Consider the following 27,073-nt stretch of genomic DNA (forward strand, 5'->3'; position numbering starts at 1 on the left):
ATCAGCGTGTTCTGTTTATAGTTATAACTTTTATGTTTTTTGTATTACAATTTAACATATAAATACCATAATTTGGGAATATCTTCATATACTTGACTTAAATTTTTCTCTCTTGGAAGATAATTCTGGCAGTAATAATACACATAACAACCTGGCAGTACTCTCAAAGTGTAAGCCAGCAGACCAGTGCAGATGGGAAAGCTTCTTTTAGTGTCTCCCTTTAGATTGGCTTTAAACTTTACCATGCAGAAACATTGATTGGAAATGAACTTTGATTAAACTTGTATTTGGGGCATGGAAATTCCTTATTATTAGTTATCAAATGTTAGCCTTTCTGATAATGGACTTGCATTAATAATTTGAAGGAAAATCTCAAATTATATAATACTACCTTGTTTGGGAAAAATAGAATAAAATGGCTAGTGAATATTTGAATATGTACATTATTGTGAGTGAGGTAAAATTAAAGATTGCAATAATTAAAACTAAATATTCTTTACCCATTTTAATTCTAGGAATATGTCTGTAGTTTATCATGAATTACTAGGATCATATACAGCCAGTCTGGCAAATTGTATATTTTAACAAAGACATTTGAGAAGAGACAAAGGCATTCACAAAGGAGGGCCTTGTAGATTAGAAGTAGAATTATTACCTTGACATGATGTATTTATAGGTATATATTCATTGTACAGTTTACAGATTATAATTTTGTTACTTTATTTATTTATTTATTTATTTTATCTTTTTCTTTTTTATCGGTACCGGGATTGAACTCACAACTGCTTGCTTGCAAGGCAGGTGCTTATACCGCTGAGCTAAATCCCCAGCCCCAGTTTTGTTGCTTTATATGTGTGTTAGAATATTTTTTAAATGTCAGTAGACTTTTGAGTGCATCGCTTTTTCAGTATTTTAGAATGAATATTAGCATTCTGTAACTGTAACAAACATACCTGAGATAACTTGACTCGATAAGGGAAAAGATTTATTTTGGCTTACAAATTCAGAGTCTTAAGTGTGCGGTCACTGTTGGCTGGGGAGTGCATCATGACGGGGTGGCTCGTTCACCTCGCTATGGCTGGGTAGCACAGAGGGCAGGGAGGAGGCCGCGGCTCCCACTGCCCCTTGAAGGGTGTTCCCGAGATGCCTCCCTAAGCTCGACTTCTTCAAGGCTCCACTGCCTGCTGGTAGCCCATGGGCTGGGATCAAGCCTGGCGCTGTGGGACATCCAGATCCAAATCATAGCAGCATTATGTGGGTGGTAAAGATTTAAAAAGTCTCATAATTGATGTAACTGTTTCTGTGATCACATGGTTCATGGGTATAGGCTTAGAACAACTATACTTTGTTCATGAAATCCTATTTTATTTTCTTATGACCAGTCTTCATCTAGCTATTGAGACTTGTAAAGAAGGTACATGAGATCTTATCCTCTTGGCCTCCTTTTCTGAAGCGCATTCTTGAAAACAGGATTTTGACTGTTCAAGACATCAGTGTCTGTCCTTCCACCCTTTGTGGCTCTGTCACTCTCTGCCAACCACCCTGCAGCCAGAGTCAGAGCTTGTGACGCAATTTAGAAACGGAGGCCAGTTAGAAGGTGGGACCGGGCAGGACCTGGAGGTCCCCGTGGATGCGTGCTCTCCTTCAGGGAGGGGCAGGAAGTGGTGGCTGTGGCGAAGCACTGCCGCATCTGTCCATTCGCTTCCTTTCAGCACTGAATGACTTTATAACTTTTTATTTAATGATGCAGACAAGCAAATGGGAAGCAAGAAATACAAGGGCAGGTTTGGTGAATGACTAGTCTTATGGCTACCTAATTCAGAGCTAAAATAAATGTAAAAGAGTTTAAATTGGAACAGTAAGCTGTCATTTTGAACTTCTTGAAGCCTTGCCTAGTGCGCTGTGCTGTTTCCTAGCTGAGGCGCCCATGGAGAAAAAGCTGTGGTTACATGTGAACGCGGTAAGAAACACAAGTGTAGCCACATTTAATTCTCCGAGATGGGTTTACCTCGGATGAACTGTTTGCTTCCTTTCAGTTTAGAGTACTTGTGTTGTTGTCAGAAATAATACGTAAGTTGCCCATTATTTTTCAAATTCAGAAATTCCTTAACTCTGTACTTCTGGTGACGACTCAGTCCGTGGAAGGCTCAGTAACCATGCGCAGAGGCACTGGGAGAGTATTTTAGCGCTCACTGCCGTGGTAGCACTAGGCCCCACTCCAGATCCAGACCTGGATCCCACTCAGGTCTGTTGCTGGGCCAAGGGGGGGTAGCCGACTGCCTGCAGGCATGAGGAGGAAGGAAATGGGGAGCCAGGGAGACATGAGAAAGCTCCAGGGTGGGCCTTCCTTTCCTGGCACCCTCCACCGCCAAGACCCCATGCCTATGGCTCACCATGTAGGAATGATGGGATCATGGACTCCACCACCAGGAGGGGTTTTCTTAGGGAAGGAAAGTTCCTAGAGAGAGCCCAGTAGGGAGACCATCTTCCATAGTGCCAGGAATGTCTGTGTTGTGTGTGCATTAACAGGAGACTTCGCTACTTCTCTTTTTGCTCTTATGCTTTATCTGACTCAAATTTGGTTCCATGGACTGCACACACTTGTTTAGAAAGTTCTGAGCAGTCGTTTCTAGCATTTAAACCTTTTCCACTGACTGCGCCACGAAGGTGCCCACTAGAGCGTCCTCATGAGCCCGTGTGGAGACTGCTGCAGGATGGAAGGTTGGAAGTAGGGTGCAGTGCCACTGCAGAGCAGAATGCCACCTTCTCCCAGGTGCAGAGATCGCGGGCTGGTGGCGCAGCCATGCTGTGTGCGGCCTGCTCCCGGGAGGGCTCCTGGTGCAGGGAAAGGGAGTTGCCACTGCTGAAGCGGGAATGTTGTAGGAAGCAGCCAGCGTGCTCCCTAACTTCCCCTGGAACACTCCCTTTGCACTCTGATCTCTGCTCAGATTGCTTCCTAGCAGAGAGCCCTTCTCTGACCCCCAGATGTGAACCCTCTCGTACCCCCAGTTGCAGTCTAGCTGCTGTCTTACTTGTACTGTTTGCCCAAAGCACCAGTGACCATTTGACATGTGTCTTCTTTTTTCTTTTAAAGAGAAAATAAAAAACTCCACAGAAAAAAGATAATGAACACAAAAAGAAAAAAACAACAACAAAACAATAGCAACGTAGGATTTCAAAACAAGATGACAAGAATTTAACCATAGTTGTTATATTGCCTAGTTACCTTCAAAAGAGTTGTTCAGATTACCAGATACAGGCGTGCAAAATTGATCAAACAATATGAGCACTACCTGTTTTCCTTGAACTGTTAGAATTAGCAGTACAATTACCTTAGCTATCCTTATATATGTTTTTCTCTTCTCTTCTTCTTTTCCCCCATCCCAATTGTTCTTTTCCTTTGAGAAGTTTCTTTCCCTTTCACAATACCTATTGTACGTTTTTGTGAGTCTGATTAATTTCACTTAGGACTATGGTTTCAAGGGGCATCCGTTTACCTATAAAAGCCTCAAGTTTATCATCCTTTATAACTGAGTAGCACTCCATTGTATAAAAATACGTTTTTTATTCATTCCCTGGTTGATGGGCATTTGGGTTGTTGCCGAGATCTGGCTATTACAAACTGTGCTGCTGTCCATGTATTGAATCTTTATTGTGTGAGTTTCAGGAGAGCAGGCTGTCATTTGTTCCTGTCTTCTGGATGCACCCAGGCCTAGAGCTGGGTCAACCAGGTGGGCACCTCTAGTTGTCAAGAACCTAGCTCAAGACAGAACTGAGGAACCAGGCGTGGTGGTGGACACCTGTAATTCCAACTCTTGGGAGGCTGAGGCAGGAGGATCACTTAGTTCAAGGCCAGCCTGAACTGCATAATGAAATCCTGTCTCAAAAAGACAAAAACAGAAACAAAAACAAAACCAAAAAACCACACAGAACCAAGGGCCAGTAGTGGCTCAGCCATGCAGTGACTTGGGCAGATTGCTGAAAACAGTAAAAACTGTGGCCTTATGTGTAAACTGAGACAGTTACTGAAATACTTCATAGGATTTTCTTAATGCTTCTGAGAGACCTTAAATGACATAAATTGCTTAATTTCAGTTAGGGATGGGATGAGTGGTAATAAACTTTTTTCTTTTTTCTTTTTTTTAACTTTTTTTTTTCTTTTGTAAAATCAGATACTTCTAAAGGGTTAAAGGGCCAACTCTAAGTTCAGAGAAGTTGACTGATGTGTACCTAGTGGAATGGTTGTGTCGAATGATATTGCAGGAAAAATAGGTTATTTTGGAAAGAGTGATTATCTAGCTGTTTAGTATACTGCATGCTGCGGCTATAGAAGCTGTACATAAGACCTAAAAACCTTTCGGGAACCTCAATTTAGTGGAGCCGAAGGAGAAGGATAGTTGGTGTAGAGAATTGTAATGCGTCCCCTTTCAGGTTGCTTTTGCTCTTGCATCTCTGAGGGTGTTTATCCACATGTGAACATCCGGTTATCCTAGTTCTCCTTGCCGTATTTGTTGAGAGCAGGGGGCCAGGGCCAAGGTCAGCTGCGAGCATCTGTGTTGCCTCCTGGGCCCCAGCAGGGTCTCTGGGAATCATACATATCTTTATGAACAGGCAGGCATGGTGGGATGTGATCAGCTCTAAGAGGGTACTGCTTCTCTTGGTTGGGTGTAGTGCTTTGCTTTTATTGGGGCATCTAAATATTGGTGGAGATACTTTTTGTTACCTGGGAGCAGACTTTCTGTCTCTTCAGTAAAGGTGTCGATAATATTTATTCATTTATGTATTCAGGTACTTTCTGGGCAGTTACTGGGCTAAACACTTGGAACAAAGGGGGTTTTGCCTGTAAAGATTTAAAATTGTGAGACTCAAATGTGTGCTTCAAGGAGGAGGAAGAAACATGCTGTTTCATGGTACATATGTGAAGGCTCAAGTATTTCTTCTCTCTCGCGCTTTATTTTTATTTGAGACAAGGTCTCATGTGTTGCCCAGTCTGGCCTTGAACTTCTGGACTGAAGTGTCCTCCCACCTAAGTCTCCTGACTAGCTGCGAGTACAGGGCTGTAGCACTCACACCCGGCTTTCCCCAATTTTTAAATAGGGCTTTTTAGTTTAGAGTACTATCTCAGAAAACAAAAGATATTCTTCATTGTGAGTTCATGCTTGCATTTTGTTTCCACCTACCTCTTTCCAAGAGAGATCTAAAGTTTATGTATTAAAAAAATAAAGTTTATGTATTTAAATTTTGTTTTCCAGCAGACAGATACATTTCCAAAATTTATTTTCAGCAGGTGCAATTATGGGGAGGGGCCTCCCTGTAAACATACATTCACAAGGCGTGAAAAAGCCATTGTTGTGTCTCATAAGAATAACCACTTCACAGTGTAAGCAGACGCCATAATTGTGTTTGCTTATAACTCTAGAAAGAAAGACCAACTTGGGGAAAACACTCTTTTGGATTGTAAATTTAGGTGAATAACTATGAAGCAAAGCTTCCGGTATCAGTCTTGATCCACACTTCAATAAGGGCACTCAGCACAGTGGAAAAGGCTTTCCTGCCCGGAAATTGGGTCTGTCCTTCTCTTTCCTCATTGTACTGCCAGAGCAGTGCTTCATACAGTACTCGGGGCAGTGATCATTATTACTTGGCTTAAGTTGTAAGAAGGAAATTAAAAAGAGTAGGTGAACTTGTGTGCCCTCCCATGAGTTTCAAGAATGAAAGCAGCTCTTCAGTGTGCAGACCTTGGCAGGCCCCAAGCTCCTGAGAATTCCTGCTCAGGTGCCCACCCCTCCTGATGCCTGGAAAGATGAAATCACCTGGCAGTTGTGGGCACTGTCGGTCGGGGCTCCAGGTGAACTGTATTTAAATACCAGCAGCGCGTACAGTGGCTCCCTAAGGACTGAAGTGAGCCCGTGCAAGGGCATCCATTCACTTGTGGTCCTCGGTTGAAAGAAGTTGGTTAATTCTTCAACCTCGGTTTTCTGGGGTTTTTGTTATTGTTGTATTTCCCTTTAGGTACATTGAAACAAAAGAAAAGATGGGTGTAGGATTGAGGGAGGTGTATCAAACAGGTCCCTGAATAGACGACAGCCCTTTCTCCATTTACTTGCAAGTAGTCACTGTGGAAGTCGCAACTTGCACAATTTGGCTAAGTAATTGATTGTCTTTTCCACTATGGGTCAGTAAGTTCCAGCTGGCACACCTTGGCCCAGGTGAGTCTTTGGAAAGAGGCACTCTAGGGTAAAGACAGCTTCTGCAGTAAGGCTACTGGCTAAGACTTGCTTTCTAAAATTAAAAGAAATCTAGTCTGTTACAGTATGAGTTTTTTCTAGTTTTTGCATTCTTTTTGTTTTTCTTTTCTTTTCTTCTCCTGCAAAGCAGTGCTAACAGTTGTGCTTATAGGAATGCCCAAAGCTGGGTCCCAGAGGGGAACATCTTTTGCGTATGGAGGCTTCACTCCATCTGCATGCTTGTCTGCATTGTCCCTCTGCTAGACTTCTTGAGCTTAGCAGTCAGCAATCTTATTTTCTTCCAGGAAGTGAAGGATTTGGTGCTTGGCAACACTGTCAATAACACCTGGCTTTTTTGCTTCAGCCCTGACCAGGCACAGAGCTAGGACTCCTCAGGACCAGGCAGGGCGAGATACCACCACTCTGGGGCGCAGGATGTCATTGTTGTTCATGGTCAGGCTGCGGGCTGCCTGGTTGCACATTACCAGGTCCACACTCACTGAGGGCGGCACGATTTCCTTGGAAAACATCTGATGCCCATGCTCATCAGGGAGTCATTGTGTTTTACATGGGCATTGCTCATGGTGGTGTACATCCTGTGAATTTAGAAAATTTCCGTTGTAATATCATACAGAGTAGTTTCTTTGCCCTAAAATCTCTGTGCTTCCTTTTCTCCTGTTTCCCTTTTAATCCCTGGCAGCTACTGTGATCTTTTTACTGTCGCCAATGTGTGACCTTCGTAGTAATATATTCATAGTTGGAATCATGCAGTAGGAAGCCTTTTCAGATTGGCTGCTTACATGTAATGTGTATACTTAGTTTTCTCCATTTATTTTATGGTTTGACAACGCATTTCTTTTTAATGCTTAATGATACTCCATCGTCTGAATGTAACATGGTTTGGTTTTGCTTTGCGACAGCAGCTCACAGTTAGCCCAGGCTGGCCTTCACCTTGCTACTTCGTTCTTCCAGCCCCTGAGGGTGCTGTTGGAGTTAAAGGGATGCACCCCACTGTGCAGCTCTACCAGTTTATCCGTTCACCCAGGAGAGTGCTTCTGAGCTTTGGTAGTTAGGAGTAAAGATGCTGTACATATCTCTGTGCAGGTTTTTTATTTTTATTTGTTAGGTACTGGGGATCAAACTCATGACCTCATGCTTGCCAGGCAGGTGCTTATGCCACTGAGCTAGACCCTTGGCCCTCCGCAGGTTTTTGTATGGGTGTAAGTTTTCAGCTCCTTTGGCTACATGTTACAGAGCCAACCCAACTTGTGGAGTATATAGTGAAGAGTATGTTTAGTTTGGTGAGAAACTGACAAACTCAAAGTGTCTGTCATTTTACGTTCTCACCAGCAACAAATGAGAATTCCTGTTGCCGCAGATCCTCTTTAGCATTTGGTGACATCGTGTTCTGGATGTGGACGTTTTATTGGTGCATCGTGGTTCCTCATTATTTTGATCTGCATTTCTCTGATGATAGATGATGGCTTTTCATATCCTTATTTGACATCTGTGTGTCTTCTTTGGTGATAGGTCTGCTAAGGACTTTGGCCACTTTTTAATTGCGTTTTCTCATTGAGTTTTAAAAGTTCTTTGTGTATTTTGTGAGTTTAAATGCTCCAAAGTGAAGCATTTATAAATGGACACTTTGATACAGTTTTCTGTCTGCAGAGAAGGGTTCGTCTTTGCTTGTTAGTATTAATTAGTCAAACCTCTGAATGTCTGCTTGAAAAACTTTGTTTCAGCTTTGTCACTGTGTTTATTGTCTTATGCAGAATTGTAAATTACTACCTCATTCTTGGTTAGCTTTTCCAAACTCATTTTTCCATTACTTTGAAGTGGGCCTGGCTTCTCTGACAGGTGTTTAGATTTTAAAATTTGGTCACTAACTGTTGAAGCCACATTCATAAAGTTGTCACTTTTTTGCCCTAGACTCCCAGTTTAATTCCCATAAAAAATTCAGTTTTCTGAATGAAGTCTTTAAAATACAAAGTTCCTCCTCCTTGAACTTAATTGGATGAAAATTAGCAAACCCTGCACAAAACTAATTAAGCAAGACCTAATAGGGATGTGGAGGGTAACCATATGTCCCAAGAGCGTGGGACAGGCCAGTTTATGCTGGTGGTCTTGGCCTATTTATTAATAGATCTCCTCTTTCATATCGAAAGTTCATGCTTTGGAAAGTAAATTATCTGGAAACCCTATCTTGTAGGCACATGAAAATGTTAAATATTTAAAAATTGCGACTAGCTATGGAAACTACCACAGTTTATGATTGCTTAGTATTTAGGCAACTCATATATTCTTTGACCAAATCTCAAGCTCAAAGGATAAGGAAAACAAACTCTCTGTAGTGGACTGAAGCATCACATATATACAATCTTGACCTAGGGCAGTGATCTCTGGTAATGTGGCTGAACTGTGTACTAATGAAGGGCAGGAATGTCAACAGTTAATGGGAGGACCAAGAGCCTAATGGGACTGCTGGCATCATTGCAGAGTGTAAGGAGGACATTTGCTAATAGACACCGCAGAAGGTATTTGCTACGGAAGATTAAATGTAGGTCATTGATGGCTGTTCCCAGCTGGCCTGGAAGTCCCTGGGAGCAGCAGGACCTAGGGAGGTGGCCCCTCTCAGAGTTACCAAAGAATGATATAGTTCCCGAAACATCTCACAGTAAGAGAGCTGATTTTGCTAGAATCAAAGACAATGGAGGAAGTTTTTGGAAAAAAGATTAAGGGCTGATTGGGCCCTATAATCGGAAAACAAACCATCAATGTTCCCATCTGCATCTTAGAAACGTCTCTTCAATTAATTTTCTTCAAGCAAGGAATAACCTTATAAAGAAAGCAAGGAATAACCTTAGTAAATGGTCTGTGTGTATTGACTTGTATTTCTACCTGTTAACTGTTTCATAATATTCTTCTTCTTTTTTTCCATCTTTTTGAGACAGGGTCTTGCTATGCAGTCCAGGCTGGCCTTGAGCTCACTTTGTAGCCCAGGCTGGTCTCGAACTCGCAACGATCCTCCTGCCTCAGCCTCCCAAATGTTGGGATTACAGGAATGAGCCACCACCCCTGGCTCATAATATTCTTCTAAAGGATATGCCAAATTATAGAGCATTGAAGTATCTATGATAATAAAATTCTCTTAAATTCTAAATTTAATACTATGCAAAATTTTTTTATTTAGAGGAAAAAAAGGAAAACAAAAAAGGGTAGAAATAACACAGAATTTCAAAAAAGTAAGAAATCACTAGTTGATAAATTAATATTGTTATCTTAGAAGTAGTTGCTCAAGTCATAAAATCAAAGCATAAAAAGTGGACAATCAAACAATGACAGTGCAAACTATTCTGTTTGATGAACTAATAAAAACTTTGTAGCATGGTTATCTGTCTTGCATACTTGTACATACATACTGTTATATCCTTTCCCTTTCATTAGGAAAATATTTTTTAAAAATGTTTATAACGAAAAAGTCGGTATGTATTTGTTACTCTTGCAGTACTCCTAACTATTCTGATCTTATGGAAGATTGTAGGTTTAAGGATGGAAACACTTACCCTTTAAGGCTTCAGATACAGTTGTGCTCCTTGATGGTAGCCTCCTTACAGTGCAGCGTCTGCGCGGTCAGGGGTAGTTGGGTGACATCAGGGTACACATGGCTGGTTCTCATGTTGTCACCTGAGGCCTTGGAATTCTCAAAGGCAGCTCTAGCATATAGTACAGTCATCTCATAAATGAGAATGCGTGCAGTCTGATGAATTCTAATGATTCATCCAAAGTAGCAGCATAGCAGAGAAACTAGACACTTCTTAAGGTACAAACAGAACAGAACTTTGAGAACCTTTCAGGAGATTCCAAAATCAAATACAGAGAGCTTAAGAGATTACTTGATGTGATCAGATGAAGCGTGACCCGGACACAGGGGAAAGGGCCTTACAGCCTGGAGGCTAGAGAGATGGGGTCCGGTGAGGTCTACAGGGTTTCTCCCACTTTCGTGAGTTTCGTCTTCCTAAATTTTTTTTCCTTGCTTGGTTTTACCATCTTACTGGGATTTGGGATTTGTGTGTTTCATTAATGAATTGTGCTTAATTTTAATTTTTTGTAATTTTGAAGTGATTTGTAACATTTCTTTCCAACAATTTGAAAATCTGAAGAGCGTATTTGATTTTGCCTTCTTCCTCTCCCATTTTACCACTCAGGTAAAACGAAAGTGGTCCCCACTTTACTGTGAAAGCTTCCTGAGGAGGCTTTGTGCAGAACTGAGGGGGTGCTGGCTGTGCTGTCTGACTGAGAGTGTCCCGAAGCCTATTTGGGCAGCTCGTGATATGACTGTTCACAGGGAAGTTGCAGATATGTGCCTCACCGGTACGATTTATTTACTCACCTGTTACTCCAGTAAGAAAGGGAGCTGCTTCCTCGAGACCTCACAGGAGTGTTTCATCCAGTCTAGAGTGGTAGTTTGCCTACAGTGTTCCTGTTGTAGCGGTACTGGTAGATGCATGGAGGAAATCTGACGGGACAGCACAGGGGCCACCAGCTAGTGTGGCTGGAGTCTTGGCCTTATTTTAAGCTTACTTTCTCCAGTGCTTTTCCTCCGCCCCACTCACTTTGTTTTGCAGCAGATTTCTTATTAAAAAAAAAAAGAAAGAATGAATGAATGGGTACCACACAACATTCCTTTTAAGTCAGACTTTGGGAGTTTAGCCCGAAGGGCCCGACCCCAACTTGCCTCTGGTTTAAAATTCTCGGTCTCTGTGAAGGCTGCTCTAGCCTGCTAGTGCTTCTCTCTGTACTGTTGTCCTTAGCACACGCACACTGTATTCAGCGTTGGCCTACCTAGACTGTGGTCACCGTGAAAGTAGACAGCTTCTGCAGCATTTTGAAAAGTGCATTCTGAAGCAGTTGATGTCCTGTTGTCCTCACAAGTTTATAAGCAACAATCAGTCATGTGGAGCAGAGTTGACAGCGTTACATGTACACACTGTCATTTTGCAGAGACTTCTTCCTGCTGGAGCCCACCCTCCACGTGTGTAGTATTGACCAAAAATAAAATGGGCAGTCAGATTAGAAATCCTAGGGCAAAAGAGTATATACATAGCCACATCTTTTCTTTGGAAGGGTCTATATTTTTCTTTACATGTACTGCTCATTTTTACATTTGAAATTAGGTCCAGAACAGAGGAGGCCAGCCTTGACCCTGTATATTACTCACCATGCATCTATATGATGCACCATCACCTGTTTGACGTTAAGTAATTCAGTAATTTTCCAGGACTTGGCTTGTTGAAAGACCGACCACTTCATTGGTGACCTGGCAAATGTATATTGAGCGTCCTATAACAAGTCAGGCCCAGAGCTGGACTCTGGAGCTGCAGGCTGGTTCCTGTTGCCAGCCAGGAAGTGTTTCTCACGAGACTTTCCTGCACAGTCGATTATTCTGGGATGGACCCTTGTTTCTTGGATCCAGTGTTGTCTCCTTCCCAGATTTATCCCCGCACTAGTGGGAATGCATCTTCCAGTAGCTTCCTAGAAGGTGCAAGATAAATCTGAGCCCTTGAACATCTGAAAATCTCTCTTCCTTGGTGACTAGTTGGGCAGGGAGAGGATCCTGCACTGAAGGTAATTTCACTCCCTCTTTTGGAGGCATTTGTTCTTTCGCCTCCAGTAGTTTTGCCCTGGCCCAGCACCATTCCAGTTTCTGATTATTTGTATGTTCTTTTCCTCTTTGGGCCTCTTTATTTTATGCTTGGTGTTCAGTACCTGTGTCCTCTATACTGGTTACTTGGTGTTTTAGTTTAGGCATATAGGTTCTTCAGTTCTGCACCCATTTTTTTATAGTTTTTTTTTTCTCTCATGTATTTTCTCTTTTTAGAAGAATATTTTTTTCTCTCCTCTTGTCTGTTGTTTTGTTGTTTTTTACTTCCTTGATGATTTTTTACTTTAAAGGCTACTTTCTCCTTTTGTTTTGCTATTTTGTGTTTAATTATAAGTGAAGGAATCCAACTACTGCCATGCTAGCCTGACCAGAGTGCGGTGCGAACCGCAGAGTGCACAGCTGCACCGAGTAACTCACATGTTATCAGCCCTGCTACTGATGGCAGTCACAGCTCCCTGCATGCTCCCAAGCCTCATCCTTGGGCAACCATTACCCTTTATCAGTCTACAAGACACCTCAGAGTGGCCCCTCTCAGACTTGTTCTGCAATAAACCTATCCTGTAGAGCTCAAACCTTTGTTTCTTTTCTTTCTTTTTCCTAACAATAAGAATTCTATTTTGTTCTCTATGTTCTTGCCTTTGTTTTGTTTTGTTTTGTTTTGGTACTAGGGATGAAACTCACAACCTCAGGCAAGCATGTGAACGGCTGAGTTAGGTTCCCAGCTTCTCATGCTCTGCTTTCTTGTGTGATATTCCATTTTTATTGCACTTATGTAGTCTCTTTCTTTGAATATCCTGGTTTGAGTTTTAGTGTGCTTGTTGAGGTTTTCTTCTTTTCACTGTATGCGCCATGCTGTGTTTGTTTTGTCTGTGTCTTTCCCGCTGAAGCTGCCTAACCCTTGGCTGTGGATTCTCTTACAGGTGAAGCATTGGAAACCTACCTGGGGTTCTTTCTGTACCTGAGTGTTTAGAAACAAGTGCATTCTGCAGTGTCAAACATTTTGGTTGACTCTCTGTTAAGGACTCTAGACCTGTGGGGCTGATTGATCCAGAAAAGAGCCCAGGTTCCTGTGTGGGATGAGGAGTGAGGGTGTGTGCGCTGGGCGGCAGGTGGGAGGTGAGGGCGGGGTCCTGCCGTAGTCCAGAGACTCTCCTTCCTTCTGTTGTCATCCTTATCTCATCCCCATTAGCTAGGCACGTTTAACTTCTGCAGAATTGAACTTCAGAGTTATGTGCTTTAGCAAGGCAGTAACGCCAGAGAAGTGGGGAAAATAAACTGTCCACAATTGTATTCAGAAATAAGTACTGTAAGTGGTGCAAGTGTAAAGGTTGAAACCTGTGTTACTTGCTAGTTTCTGATTTAGTTACACTTGGGGTGGACAGTCCCTTTGACAGAGGCTCCGGCCACCACCTAGGGGCAGAGTAACTCGGAACGTGTCTTGGACGATGCCGAGTGCTGCCCACCCCGCTGGTTGTGACTTTGGGGCAGGGACCTTGGGGATCTCACTGCCATGCTGGCACTCCCCTGACGTCTGGACTCAGCGTGGCCTTTGTCCTGCCCCTCACACCCCAGGTGTCTTTCTTCCTCACGTGGCTTTCCTCCCGCTTTCTTGCTGCACCCTTCTCCCCAGATTTGGGGGAATCTCTTACGTGTTGTGTCTCTCCCTGGCACATGCTGGTGGCCTTTGTGAATTTATTGCTGTTATATTTTGTCATTCTCTGTTTAGAGATCATTTGGGAAGAGAGAAAATTATGTGACTTCTGTCCACCTCTATTTTAGCCATAAATACCCAATTTATGTTCTCAGAATGGCATTTTTGCTTCAGCTTCAAGAACAAAGACTGAGTAGGGCCAGAGGAAAAGGGAATCTGAGATTTGTAGTCAGAAGGCATTGGCAGCAGGAGCTCTGTGTGGCTTGGGGTGAGGAAGGTACCTTCCTGCACGGCTGTCATTTGGAAAGTGGAGGAAGGGCTTTCAAAAAGTTGTATAGTTCTTCACATTCATTGTCAAAACTTAATAATTATAGGCAATAAAACGGAAATAAAATGCACACGCGCACACACACACGCGCGCACACACACACACACACACACACGCACACCCCACCTGTAGCTTCCCATCACGAGGCTACATCGGGCCTAATTACTAGTCCCCAGGCTGGAAGCTGTGTATTAGTACTGACGTCTCTGCCTGGAACACCCTCAGGTGACCTCTCTGGGAGAGGCAGCGCAGGTCCCAGGGGCTCACACAGGGACCTGACTCCTGAGGTACGCGACTGGCTTCCCAGAGCCTGGGAGTGTGTGTTGCCAAGCTCCTGCTCACTCCTGCACTCAGACGATATGAAAGGTCTGTACTTGAAAAGAACTTTTTTTTTTTTTTTGGTACTGCGGTTCGAACTCATGACCTTGCATTTGCCAGGCATGGGCTTATGCCACTGAGCTAAATTCCTGGGCCTGCAAAGAACTTTTAAAAGGTGTCTTAATGCTTCCTTTCCTCAGTTGCTACACTCTGTAGCTCTGCAGTTTGCACCCATCGGCAGCCCCAACTGGAAAGTGAGCAGGAAATTCGCTTGGGGCAGGAGGTTCATTCAGCGTCTTCTGTGGTGATTCTTAAGGAACAAGTACAAAGAAGACACATGGTGATAGTCGTCTAAACTTTGGCTGGACATTTATCTCAGTGGTGTTTTCATCAGTTACCGTTAGGCGCCAGCCTCCCAGGGCTCCTCCCTTCCCCTGCAGGGCCTGGTGGTTGCTTGGCTTTAGTCTTTAGAGCAGAGTCCAGAGCTTTGTTTCTCTGTAGTCAGCAGTAGGTAGTGAAAGCGGCTTGAGAAATTCCTCCTAACAAGTGAGCTGTATTCCATGACTTACTTTAAAGGAGCAGGGGACACCTTCTGTAAGAAAGTGTAAAATTGGACATGATTTCAGTGGATTAGTGCATGTGTATACTCACGTGGATTGTAAGTGATGTGGGAAGCCAGGCCAGAAACAGTGGCATGCTGTGGTGGGCTTTGCAGTGGCTCTGATTCCTTGCACACCAGGTGTCATTGGCACTGAGGTCCATGAAGGTGCCTGGAGCTGGCACACCACTCTTTCTTTTGAGCCATTCTTTCAAAGTATTCCCCTTCTCTCTCCTACTATTTTAACTGATTTGCAGCTTGCAGTATTGCATAGAAAAAGGAAATGGGACATAATTGTATTTTTTATTATGGTAATTGCAAGAGCTCTTCGGAGGCAAATAAACGAGTCCCCTCAATCCATATGACTGTCATCCGGAGTATTTAACAATATGAATAAAAAACAAAACTGGGAGCCACAAAGGAAATGAATAAAAGAACTGACTGACTTGTTACCTACCTCAGTGTTATTTTCAGTAGACTTTTTTTTTCAAATTTTAGTCTGTGTTCTAGAAAGCACTCTGGACATTCATCTGCTGAGCTGAGCATCATGGAGAATTGAACCTCCTCCTCTCCTGACTGAAGGGGCACAGAGCCCGCAGGCAGCTTCCCATCAAGCTTGTCTTCCCCAAGGCTGTAAGGGTGGGAGGAGAGATCTGGGCCGAGCCTCAGGTCCCCTCCACTTCACCAGGTTTCCTGAACCTGCAGGCCCCGTCTGAGTCCTGGAGAGCTTTTCTGAGCAAGCGGGCCCATGTAGAGAAGTGTGTTCAAGTTGTACCCACTTCCAGAATCCCCCAAGACTTTGTTCCATCACAAGGACAGCACTCCCCAATACCCCCAGCTGCCAGCTCCTGACAGGCTCTGTTCTCTCAGCTCCCAGAGACTGTCAGAAGCACAGAAAGCCCACGCCTGTGGACGCTGGTCTCGGAGCCTCGGCGCTCAGGCAGTCTGACAGTCTGGAGGTTCCATTGCTTTTCAGCGTTCTCAACTGATATGCTCTGGTCTCAAGCTTATGCCTCTTGTTTTGGGAAGAACCTTTTCATAATTCTGCCTACAGAATTGTATTGGTCAACTCTGCTGCTTGATAAAGTCATGTTTCTTTAAGGGGTCAAAGTCTGCTAACTTTTAATATCATTGGGCCACTGCTGGTTGTGCTTTATCTAGAACTTTTGATTCCTAAGGCTTAGATTTTGTCTTTAGCGTTAATAGATGTTCAGGGAACAGTAAGAATGGGGGACAGTCATGTGGTATTTAAATAGTAATATTAGCAATATTTTTCCTTTACAGATGCAGCAGCTTTTTTATGAGAATTATGAACAGAACAAGAAGGGGTACATTAGAGATCTCCATAACAGTAAAATTCACCGAGCTATCACATTACACCCCAACAAAAACCCACCCTACCAGTACAGACTGCACAGCTACATGCTTAGCCGCAAAATTGCCGAGCTGAGGCATCGCACAATCCAGCTCCACCGAGAAATCGTCCTGATGAGCAAGTACAGCAACACAGAGATCCACAAGGAGGACCTGCAGCTGGGCATCCCCCCTTCCTTCATGCGCTTCCAGGCCCGCCGGCGGGAGGAGATCCTGGAGTGGGAGTTTCTGACCGGGAAGTACTTGTATTCGGCTGCCGACGGCCAGCCGCCCCGCAGGGGGATGGACTCTGCACAGAGGGACGCTCTGGATGACATCGTCATGCAGGTGATGGAGATGATCAATGCCAACGCCAAGACGCGAGGGCGCATCATTGACTTCAAGGAGATCCAGTACGGCTACCGGCGCGTGAACCCCATGTATGGGGCCGAGTACATCCTGGACCTGCTGCTCCTGTACAAGAAGCACAAAGGGAAGAAGATGACCGTGCCCGTGCGGAGGCACGCGTACCTGCAGCAGACCTTCAGCAAGATCCAGTTTCTGGAGCACGACGAGCTGGACGCACAGGAGCTGGCCAGCAGGATCAATCAGGACTCCGGCTCCCTGTCTTTCCTGTCCAATTCCCTGAAGAAGCTTGTTCCCTTCCAGCTCCCTGGCTCTAAGAACGAGCGCAGAGAACCCAAAGATAAGAAGATAAACATCCTGATTCCTTTGTCTGGACGTTTCGACATGTTTGTGAGGTTTATGGGGAACTTTGAGAAGACTTGTCTCATTCCAAATCAGAATGTCAAGCTCGTCGTTCTGCTTTTCAATTCTGACTCCAACCCTGACAAGGCCAAGCAGGTTGAACTGATGAGAGATTATCGTGTCAAATATCCAAAAGCTGACATGCAGATTTTGCCGGTGTCTGGAGAGTTTTCAAGAGCTCTGGCCCTTGAAGTAGGATCTTCCCAGTTTAATAATGAATCTCTGCTCTTCTTCTGTGATGTTGACCTCGTGTTTACTACAGAATTCCTGCAGCGGTGTCGAGCAAATACGATTCTAGGCCAACAGATCTATTTCCCCATCATCTTCAGCCAGTATGATCCAAAGATTGTTTATAGTGGGAAGGTTCCCAGTGACAACCATTTTGCCTTTACTCAGAAAACCGGCTTCTGGAGAAACTATGGGTTTGGCATTACTTGTATTTATAAAGGAGACCTTGTCCGAGTGGGCGGCTTTGATGTTTCTATCCAGGGGTGGGGGCTGGAGGACGTGGACCTCTTCAACAAGGTTGTTCAGGCAGGTTTGAAGACGTTCAGGAGCCAGGAAGTAGGAGTGGTCCACATCCACCACCCGGTCTTCTGCGACCCCAATCTGGATCCTAAACAGTACAAAATGTGCTTGGGCTCCAAGGCGTCAACGTACGGGTCTGCCCAGCAGTTGGCCGAAATGTGGCTAGAAAAAAACGACCCAAGTTACGGTAAAAGCAGCAATAATAATGGCTCCATGAGGACAGCCTAACATCCAGCTCTGCTGGAAAAGACATTTTTAATTATCTAATTTATTTTTCAAGAATTTTTTGTATGATCAGTTTTTGAAGTCAAGGGTATATTTTGCAAGTGGTTTTCTTACATAGGACTCCTTTAAGATTGAACTTTTTGAACAAAAAAATGTGATCAATGTTTGCCTTTGAACACATCTTATTGCTGAACATTATGTAGCAGACCTGTTAAAGTCTGACTTGAAACATCCCTGAGGAACAAAACTTGTTTTTTACATTTTTTTTCCAGATTCCTCCTCTACAGTCCTATGGCAGAAAACGTAAACATTCCTACAAAGTATTATTGTAACAAAAACACTGTAGTCCTGCTAAATGTTCTGTTGTGACTGTTATCCTTGCATATTCTACCTTTGTTTTGTTTTTAACAACAGCTTTTTTTAAAAAAAGCCAATTTGTGTTCCATTTGTAACAAAAAGAGATGTGATAATAGCTGCCTCATGCCCTTCTGGAAGCTTTCCAGAGTTGATGATTTCCCCTAAGCTGTGCTCTACTTGGTAGTCAGATGGGTTTCTGTGCATGAGGGAAGCAAACACCGACCGGCCATGGCTCCTCCTCTTCCTGCAGTTCTCTGGCCCAGACAGACCTGATGTGGATTCCAAGAAGGGTTGGGCTTTTTCCTCTCTTCCTGACCCTTCTTTTTAGAGAGTAAAATATTAATATTTAGAATGACAAAGCATTATTGTAATAATCCTAATGTTTGCAAGTTGAACAAAAACACCCTAATGAAAACATTGGGGGAAACGTATTTGGTTTTGTTCACTTCTTGTCTGTGTTAAACTGGTGGAGATCGTTACTTCATTCTTTTAATTGCTGTTTTGTTTTATTCTTTGTATCTGAAATACCTTTAATTTATTTAATATCCATGGTTTAGAACTCTGGCATTCTGAATACCTGTTACTAGTATTTATATGTACTAAGAGTGTGGCTAGTATGTTTTATTTGCAGTACACTGATCTCCAAAGATTTCGTTTTGAAAGTATTTTTCTCCTTCCTTAATTTTCACATTCCTGTTTTACTAAAATATTAAGTGTTCTTGGACAGTTTTGGTGCTCACATATTTTGGGGACAAAAAAAGAAATGAATCTGTCATTACAGCAGAATGTTCGTTTTCAACTCACAGATCAAATGTGCCTTAATAAATTTTTTTCATTTAGATTTCGGTTGATAGACTTGCCATTTTTATTACACATCGTTGGAGATCAACTTAGTTGTAAATAGCCTGTTGCTCATTTGGAAAAATAAACCAGTGGACAGTATTTTTCTATTGTACTTTGCAGAACCGTTTTGTCTCGTTATTCCTGCTTTATTAGAAGAATTATATTCAAAACTGGCTTTGAGGTGACTCTTTTTTTTTTTTTTTTTTTTTTTTTGTCTTTTTCCTTTTTATCATTATCAGGAACTCAATCATTATCGTGAACTCACGACCACACACTTGCAAGGCAGGCGCTTATGCCGCTGAGCTAAACCCCCAGCCCCCCTCTATTTTCTCCTACAGTGAAGTTGTGTTTTGTTTGTTTGTCGTCAGCTTGCCGACCCCAGCTCTTGAAAACAGAAGTCTCCAAGCCAGTCTAGACTCTGGCTTCTTGGTACACATTCTCAGACCTCCACGGGCCTGAGGAAGTACAGGCTTTAACTCATGCCTGTGCGGTGCTCCATGTACAGATGTTCTCAGGGTTTTACTGCATGATCCAAAAGCAAAAAACAACAATGATTTTTAGAAAAGGAGTGTGATCTCCTGTGCCAAGGCAGCGAGCTTTTGTAAATGAGAATTACACTCCTGGAGGAGGTATTCATGGTATAATGACAGTTAAATCTGAGGATAATGACGTCATGACACAGAATTGCTGTAATTCTGCCTATATACTCTGTGGGACTGTTTGGTTTTGCGTGGAAAAGAGTATGCGTTTTTCTTCTCCAGTAAAGATGCACATAACCCACATTTGATGACAGAGCTGTGTAAATTCTCTTATTTATCGTAACAGTGGACCGTGGTGATTTGCAAGGACAGATTGCAAGTGGCAGCCCTATCAGCTGAATGTCCGTCCTGCACACTGGTGACTCTTGATTAAACTCACCATTTCCTGCCCCGCGGCCCCCTGCCAGATGCTGGTGCTGGTGTCTGTGGAATGCTGCCACCCCTGGAGCTCTTGGGCTCTTCTCCAGCTCCTCCCCGCATTGCTTGGATGTTGCTTGCTGGTCCCCTGTTTCTGCGTGCATCCCATCACTCCAGAGCCCTCCTGCCAGTGTGGACTCTGCATAGTCCTGCTGGCACCCAGACCCTCCTCAGCCTGGTCACTACCCCCATGTCCTTCATCCTCCTCTCTGCAGGGCCCATGCTCCAGCCAGACCTGCTCTGAGCTGTGGGGCTTTCATCTCTGCTTCTCGGGTGCCTGCTTTCTCCCAGTGCTTTAACTCTAGAACTGAAGTGCTCACTACTTTCTCCCCTGCCATTCTGGACCCCGCCCCCCATGCAGATGTGACTAGCTGGGCTGAGTGCTGTGCTTGTATGGGAACATCTCCCTCGCTAGAGCCCTGGAGGGCGGGCCTGGTTGTGCTGTTCGTCGTAGTCCCCTGTCTGTCTGGGAATTACGGTGCCTGTTCTGCCTTCCGCACCTGCTTAGCCTCCCAGCAAGTGTACTCATCTGGCTTCTCCATTGAGTCTGCCATTACCCAGTGGCCTGGGACCTGTGGCCCTCACCATGGGCCCAGAAATAATCTCTCTCGCTCTTGAGGTCGGAAAGCTTTCTATTTATGCCTCTTTGTCTCATTTGCTTCTGCCTACTTTTAGCACGTATAGCCTCGGTGTATGTGCGACCTTGCAGAGAAGCTGTGTGTGTGTGTGTTCTACTAGATAGCATTTCTAAAAATGTATGTACACAGATGAGATGCTGGCTTAGGTGTGCGCACCCTGGCAGAGCCCCTGGTAGCCTCTTGAGCTGCAAGGCAGGAGCTGTGGCTCCCAGGAAGTGTGAGTGTAGACAAGGCCAGCCAGCTTCCTGAGGGTGAACCAGGGTGGCTTCGTTTTGTGGTGTAGATGGCGCTGGCCAGTACTGCTAGCCTACATCTCATTTCCAGAGGGCACATCCCTTGGCTGGCACTGCTGTCCCAAGGCAGGATGAAATCAGAGCAAGGACATGGGCCCTAGCACCCCAACACTCTTCCGTTGTAGCTGAGGGCCAGGTGTCACACAGCACCCGTCATGAGGCGGTCTCCAAGGCAGACCCTGGTAGTTCTAGCGGGTGGGCAGCAGTTTTGCTAGGTTTGAGAACAGGAAAGGGAAGTGGGAGCCCCTTCATGGGCCACTGATCAAGTGCCGGAGCCCTGTGGCCGCAGTTGTCTGGGTCTCCTTCCTGCCCCCACATCCTCCTTTACAAAGTTCTCTGCACAGAGTGTGGTTTGCTTTCCCGAGACGGCAGGTGCAGGCGCCATGCTTGATGCTCACTTTCACTTACTGACGCTTGTCATGCAGGTGGACTCCAGGTAAATGACAGTAGTGTTTCACCTCCTTGCTGAGCCTGTGTTTTCCTTTGCGGCTGTCTCCTACTGGGTAGGCTAGGTGTGTTCACTGAATCAATGTGTGCAGTGAGTCGTGGTTGCTGTACCCTGTCCCTTAGGTTGAGGGAACCAGCAGGCTTTGACACACATCCCCATGTTGCTGGGGCTTGGCCTTTCTCCAGGTAGGGGGCACACCTGTGGGCTCCTGTCCACTGGACATTAGCCGAGGGGCTCTGCCTGAGTTCCTGATGACTAAGGTCTCCTCTGGGCTTTTTCATCATGGAGAGCCAAGGTGCTGGCCTCTCTGGGCCTGCAGACACCTGCCGTGGGGGATTAGGCCGCATTACTGTGTACGGAGTGCTATAATCTGCAAAGGAGCTTATGTGCCACGTGACCAGGGACCCAGGTGGGTGTCTGTTGGCAATGGTGACTGCATCCAGCTGCTATTCACCTGTGTGGACCCTATGTCACTTTGAGAGCCCTTGAAAAATGTTCCTTCTGTTTCACTAGAAAAGCGAAAAGCTCATAGTAAATCTTATTAGTCTAACTTGTTACAGATGCAATGAAAATGCAAAGGTCCCTTGATCAATTTGCAGCTAACTAGCTGTTCTGTATGACTTCCAGTAGGAAGAAGAGTACTTCTTGGTGGTAGCACTCAGCACTCTGGTAGGCTGAGGCAAGACAATTGCAAGTTCAAACCCATCCTGAGCAGTTAGGCAAGACCCTATCTCAAAATTTAAGAAAAAAAGGGTGATGGGGGGTGGCCTGGGCCACAGTTCAGTATATAATGTCCAGTACTGAACACAAAGAAGAGAAAGTTCTTGCATTAGTTTTCCCAGGCTTCAAGTTTTGTTTGATTTTCTGCAGGGGTGATCCAGTAGGTAAAATCTTTAACTAGAAACCATAGGGCTAGCCAGACTAGGGGCTGGCTTGTCCTGGATGCAGTTAGACCACCTAAATATCTGTTGTCAGATATTTTTAAATGCATTTAGTATACTATTATGTATTCTGTCACATCTTACTGATCCAGACAATGGATTTTTGTCCTTTAAAAAAACATTGTTAGGCCAGGGTGGCTGACTCACATCTGTAATCCCAACACTCAGGAGGCCGAGGCAGGAGGATCACTGGAAGCTCCAGGCCCGCCTGGATTACAAAGTGAATTCAAAGCCAACCTAAACTATGTAATAAAACCCTGTCTCAAAAAAAAAAAAAAAAATTCTAGCTACACAGTCTTTAAAATAGTAGTCAGTTGTGCCTGACTGCTTTTTAATGAGAAAACTGAATTAAGGACGCTCTGGATCTGCTTAAGTGAGGCTGGCGTCATCTGCAAGGCAGGCCCACCGCACAGTGAGCTGGCAAGGTCTGGGCTGCCGCCTCTTTCCTTGCGCTGGTTCGTCCCACGTCATCACGCTGAAGCCAGCACTTAGCACGGGTAGTTTGTTATAATAAGATACAATTTACCATCTTTCTCTTTTTCCTCTGTAACAGTACAGTGTCTTTAAAGGCTAGCTGCTTCTTAGAGGTGAGGATTCCCCTAAAATCATTGCCAGTATCCTATTATCTCATCTTGACAGTATCGTGTGTACAGCGCCCTCTTTGTATTTCTGTAATCTGATTGTCTGAAGTGGTTCACCTGCTACGAGGACCGAGTGACTTTGGTGTTTGGACATTCCTGATGGGTAATGGGGTCCTGGAGGGGTTTCTAGTTTCTTGTGGATCATAAAGAATTCGATGTGGCATGGTGCTGAGAGTGAACAGGCTTGCACCCACGGAAAGGAAAAGGGCACAAGTGCTTGGGGGAGTTGGGTTTAAGAAGTTAAAATGTTGTGCAGGGTCCAGGGCGCCTCCCATAAGGTCTTCCGCAGCATGGTGCAGCATGGTTGACTGTGTGATTAGCAAGGTTCTGAGTCATGTGGGCAGTATCTGTGTCATGAATAAGTCACCACTGAGTGCCCCAGGGCCAGCCCCCCACACCCTTGTCCTCAGGCCACTCCCTGAAGGCAGAGGTAGCCTTTTGACAATGGCATGTCCTTTCCCATGACTCACTGCTGTAGTAATGCATGAGATGAAGTCTATGTGCATGAACCTTCAGGCAGCTCCCGGGGAAGAAAGGTTCCTGTCAGTCACATGAGGGCATTTGGTGCATGAGGGTCCTGGGTTTGGGACTTGGCGATTTCTCCGGTGGGTTCAAGGGCCTTTGTTCCTTCATCTCTGCCTCTGGGAAGTAGGCCTGAGGACAAAGGAGTGGGGTGCTTGGCCCTGGGGTGTTGAGTGGAGGTGAGGGTCTGGTAGTTTACCTTACCATATTACTGATATAACACGAGGTTGCCTGGTGTTTTATTTGATCATTGTTGGCACTGTTCTCAATTTTTTAATAAAACCCATTAAAGTAAACCTGAACAATGAGATGACCTTGAGGAAATAGGATGGGAATATTGCACAAAGTATCCTGATTACAACACCCTGGGATAACGGCCACACCACAAACCCAGCTCTGCGGCTGCCAAACTTGAGTCATGACAAAGTGAGAAAGCGGGCAGACAGATAAATCAGTGAGGCAAAGAGTGAGAAGAGGCAAGACCCAGGCGTGAAGCCTCCGTGGGAACGAGAATACCCGCTCTCAGGCCACTGACACACATCCGGGAGGTGATGGGAAGCGGTGACCAGCTCAGGATAAGGCTTGCTCTTCCCAGGCCTGGTGAGGTGGCAGGGATGCCGGGTGAAGTGTAAAGGTGACTAGAGTCACCAAGCTCCTCTGGGAAACCAGTAGTTTTTTGGTGGGAAAAGTATTTACAAACAGATGACAGAGGATTTTGATATTTGAAGATGAAACTACTAACCTGTGTTCTATGCTAGTTTTGAAGACTTGATGTGTAGAAAGTCATGCATTGAAATAAATGTTATGGTTAATCATATTTGACGTCCGTGCTGAGGCACAGCACATTAAAGATATGAAGGAGGGTTTGGCTATGGGTTAAGGGTCACAGGGAATGGAGGCTCCATGGGGATTACTTTTGTAGGAGGAGCAGGTGATAAAGGGAAGATAAGGCACATTCATGGCTGAAAATGACTATGAGGGCTCCTGTCCCCGCCCTAGTGCCAACAAGCTGGGGATATCTGAGAGATGCCCTGTTCCAGGAAAGCCATTGTTAATAATTATACCTTAGCAACTTTCCAAGGGCTAGAGAAGCCTGAAGGCCTGAAGTCACTCAGTAACGGGCAGTTTGCATTATGATTCATGGCCCTTCTTTAAAATTAGACTGAGGATGTGCCTTTCTCCCAAGAAGTGCCTTCCAACAAACACCCGCCAGGCCTGGTTTTCTTGGAGGTGGGTTGCCAGCACAGTGACTGTCTGGGCCACGTCCTCAGGAGGATGTGACTTGTATGTTCCATCAGTGTGGCAGGATCAGAAGGACCTTCCAGCCCCAGCTGGTTTCCTGTAGGTCTGCCAGCAGTTGCTGGGCAGCCTTGACCTCTCTGTCTGCCCAGAAGTTGGGTCAATGCTGCCAGGTCTTCCTTGGAGCAAGGAGTATGCCTGGCTCCACTTCCCATCTGACTCAGACACCCTCCCATCAGCCCGTGGCCCTGGATTAATGGCTTGTAGTACCATCTCGCCACACTACCCTCTAGCCCAGGGCTGGGTGTGGAGGCCTTTCCCTCCACGCCTCTGCTGCCACAGCCAGCTGTCCCTAGTTAGACTGGGAAATGGGTTTGTCACAGAATTGCTCTATTTCGTGCATTAGGGGTGCACCGTCGGCCAGGCTCTGCTTGCTCCCATTTCCCAGCAGTGTGTGTTACCTTTCTTCAGCCTACACAGCAGCTTCAAATCAGGAGGAAAATTCCCACAAGCTGTGAGATTTGGAAGAAAATGTGACACATACGTATTTTCATAGATCTGGTCTAAAATGCTGCATTGTCTTAAATGGAACTGAGGAAATGTGGAGCTGTCAACTTTGAAGGCGGGTGCTGTGTAAGTTGAGTCTGTTTGCAGATAATGACATCAGAAACAAAGTCCTGCTTGGAATGAGAAATCACTGGTCCGGTTCCCGATGTGAGCAGACATCCACTACTGCTAATCTAGGAAACTGGCCGGTTGATGTCTCCCCTGGTGAGCATTAGAAGCAAATCTGAGCCTGCTGCAGTGTTCCTGCAGTGCTCCGTGAAACCTCTCCCACGGCTTCATCGGGGCCTTAGCAAAGTGGGAGCTTCTGAAATAGCAGGGTCCAGGTTTGCCAGAATGAGGCGGATGACGTACAGTACTGTTAGGTGTTCCTCTGTCTCATTCTATAGACTCATGAGTTCTTGGGCTGAGGGCGGTGGCTAAAAGGACAACTGGGTGATGGTGTCTTGTTTGGGTTGGCTCTGGAGAAAGAGGCAGAGCCTCAGAACCAACCCAAGCTGGGTTTGAGTCAGTGGTTAGCTGGGGCTGGCCGGGACTGGCTCACTAAAACTGATTTCCAACTCGGCATTCAGTGACATCACACTGGAAGCCTGAAATGGGCTGAGCGGAGTGCTTTTATATCCACTACGGAAACGGCAAAGGCTTGAAGCTTCAAAGCAAGTTTTTCTTTCTTTTTTTAATTGGGTTTACCAGCACAGTATTGGTTTGGATCAGCTCCGCAGACACTGGGCGAGGTCCTTTGCCAATCTGCCTGCTTGCAGCTGTGTGATCTTAGACGAATTTCATGTGCCAGGACTCGGTTTCCTCCATCCATCATCTCCCGAGCCTGCAGAGGACTGACTGGGCCTGGCTTTCTTCCTGTGTCTTCTCGTCAGTTCCAGTGCTGCTCTCCCGCTGTCTCCCTCCCCAGCAATGTAGATGCTGGAGACTCTGTCCAGATCCACTTCTGGTGACTCATCAAATCCCATGAATCCCTTCTGGACAATGTCACCAGAAAGACCCCCTCTTCCAAACCTCTTCCAGTCCCGTCGTCTCCTAACAAACCTGCACCAGCAGGCCTGCCATGGCCATTCCCTTATCCAGCCCAGGCTTTTCCTTAATAAGGCAAAAAACCAAATCAAAACAAAAAAATGGATCATGGGGCTGGGGATTTAGCTCAGCGGCAGAAGTGCCTGCCTGGCAAGTGCCAGGTTGTGAGTTTGATCCCTGGTACCAAAAAAAAAAAAAAAGGATCATATCCGATTGCTCTGCTTACACACTCCCCTGCCCAGACTTACCTAAAACTCTGGTAAATTGGATCTGCACACCTTGCCAACCTCATCTGTGCTCGTAGTCCCTTACCCCATCACTGCACCTCTATCCACCTGTCCCTCGACTGAAGAAGAGACCAGGACGTGTCATGGTTTATGTCATGGCCCCCAAGTCTCATGAATTATGGACTCAACCAAATCTAGCGTTTGTAATTGGTTCGTTGGCTAGCACTCGGATTGGTAGTTTCAGTGCTACCCCCGCCTAGGGGTGGAGCCAGCATAAGACGTAGCTTCCGGAAGAAGGCGTGTTTCACTCTGGCCAGTTTCCACTTTGCTGTTTGCGGCTGCCGTGAACTGCGGCCGGCCATGCCACCCTGCGTTACAGCCAACTGAGTATGGACTGAAACCTCCAAAATGTTGGATGTCAGGTATTTTGTCTCAGCAACAAGAATGAAAAGCAACTAAAACAACATTCTCAAGACCTGAGCTTTGGCCTGTCTGGCATCCTTGCATGAAATGCCCACCTCCTCACTCTCTGGAACTCTTGCAGATTCTAAGAAATGCCACCCTCTCAGTCCTCACATTCTGGGACTCTGAGGCACAATTATAAGGTCATAGCATTCCTGCAGTACCTACAGCCCCTTCCTAATTGCTGTAGTAGGTTCTAGCTCTTAGCTGGGAACTTTCCACCTCCATCTGCTAGTTGCCTGCCTGGCTGTCACA

General features: G+C 45.2%; 1 protein-coding gene across 1 annotated transcript in view; it reads left to right on the forward strand.

Annotated features, from left to right (window-relative positions):
• The window catches only part of Chsy1 (chondroitin sulfate synthase 1), a 69,414-nt gene extending 50,444 nt beyond the window's left edge, over positions 1–18,970 (forward strand). Inside the window, exon 3 of the mRNA XM_003475524.4 lies at positions 16,069–18,970. Coding sequence (XP_003475572.3) covers positions 16,069–17,661 — 1,593 coding nt within the window. The 3' untranslated portion in view covers positions 17,662–18,970. The remainder of the gene's footprint in view (positions 1–16,068) is intronic.
• The last annotated feature ends 8,103 nt before the right edge of the window (positions 18,971–27,073 follow it).

Source organism: Cavia porcellus, unplaced genomic scaffold, assembly GCF_034190915.1.
Source record: "Cavia porcellus strain 051 isolate PalLab524CR breed Dunkin Hartley unplaced genomic scaffold, mCavPor4.1 scaffold_6, whole genome shotgun sequence".
Classification (NCBI taxonomy): domain Eukaryota; kingdom Metazoa; phylum Chordata; class Mammalia; order Rodentia; family Caviidae; genus Cavia; species Cavia porcellus.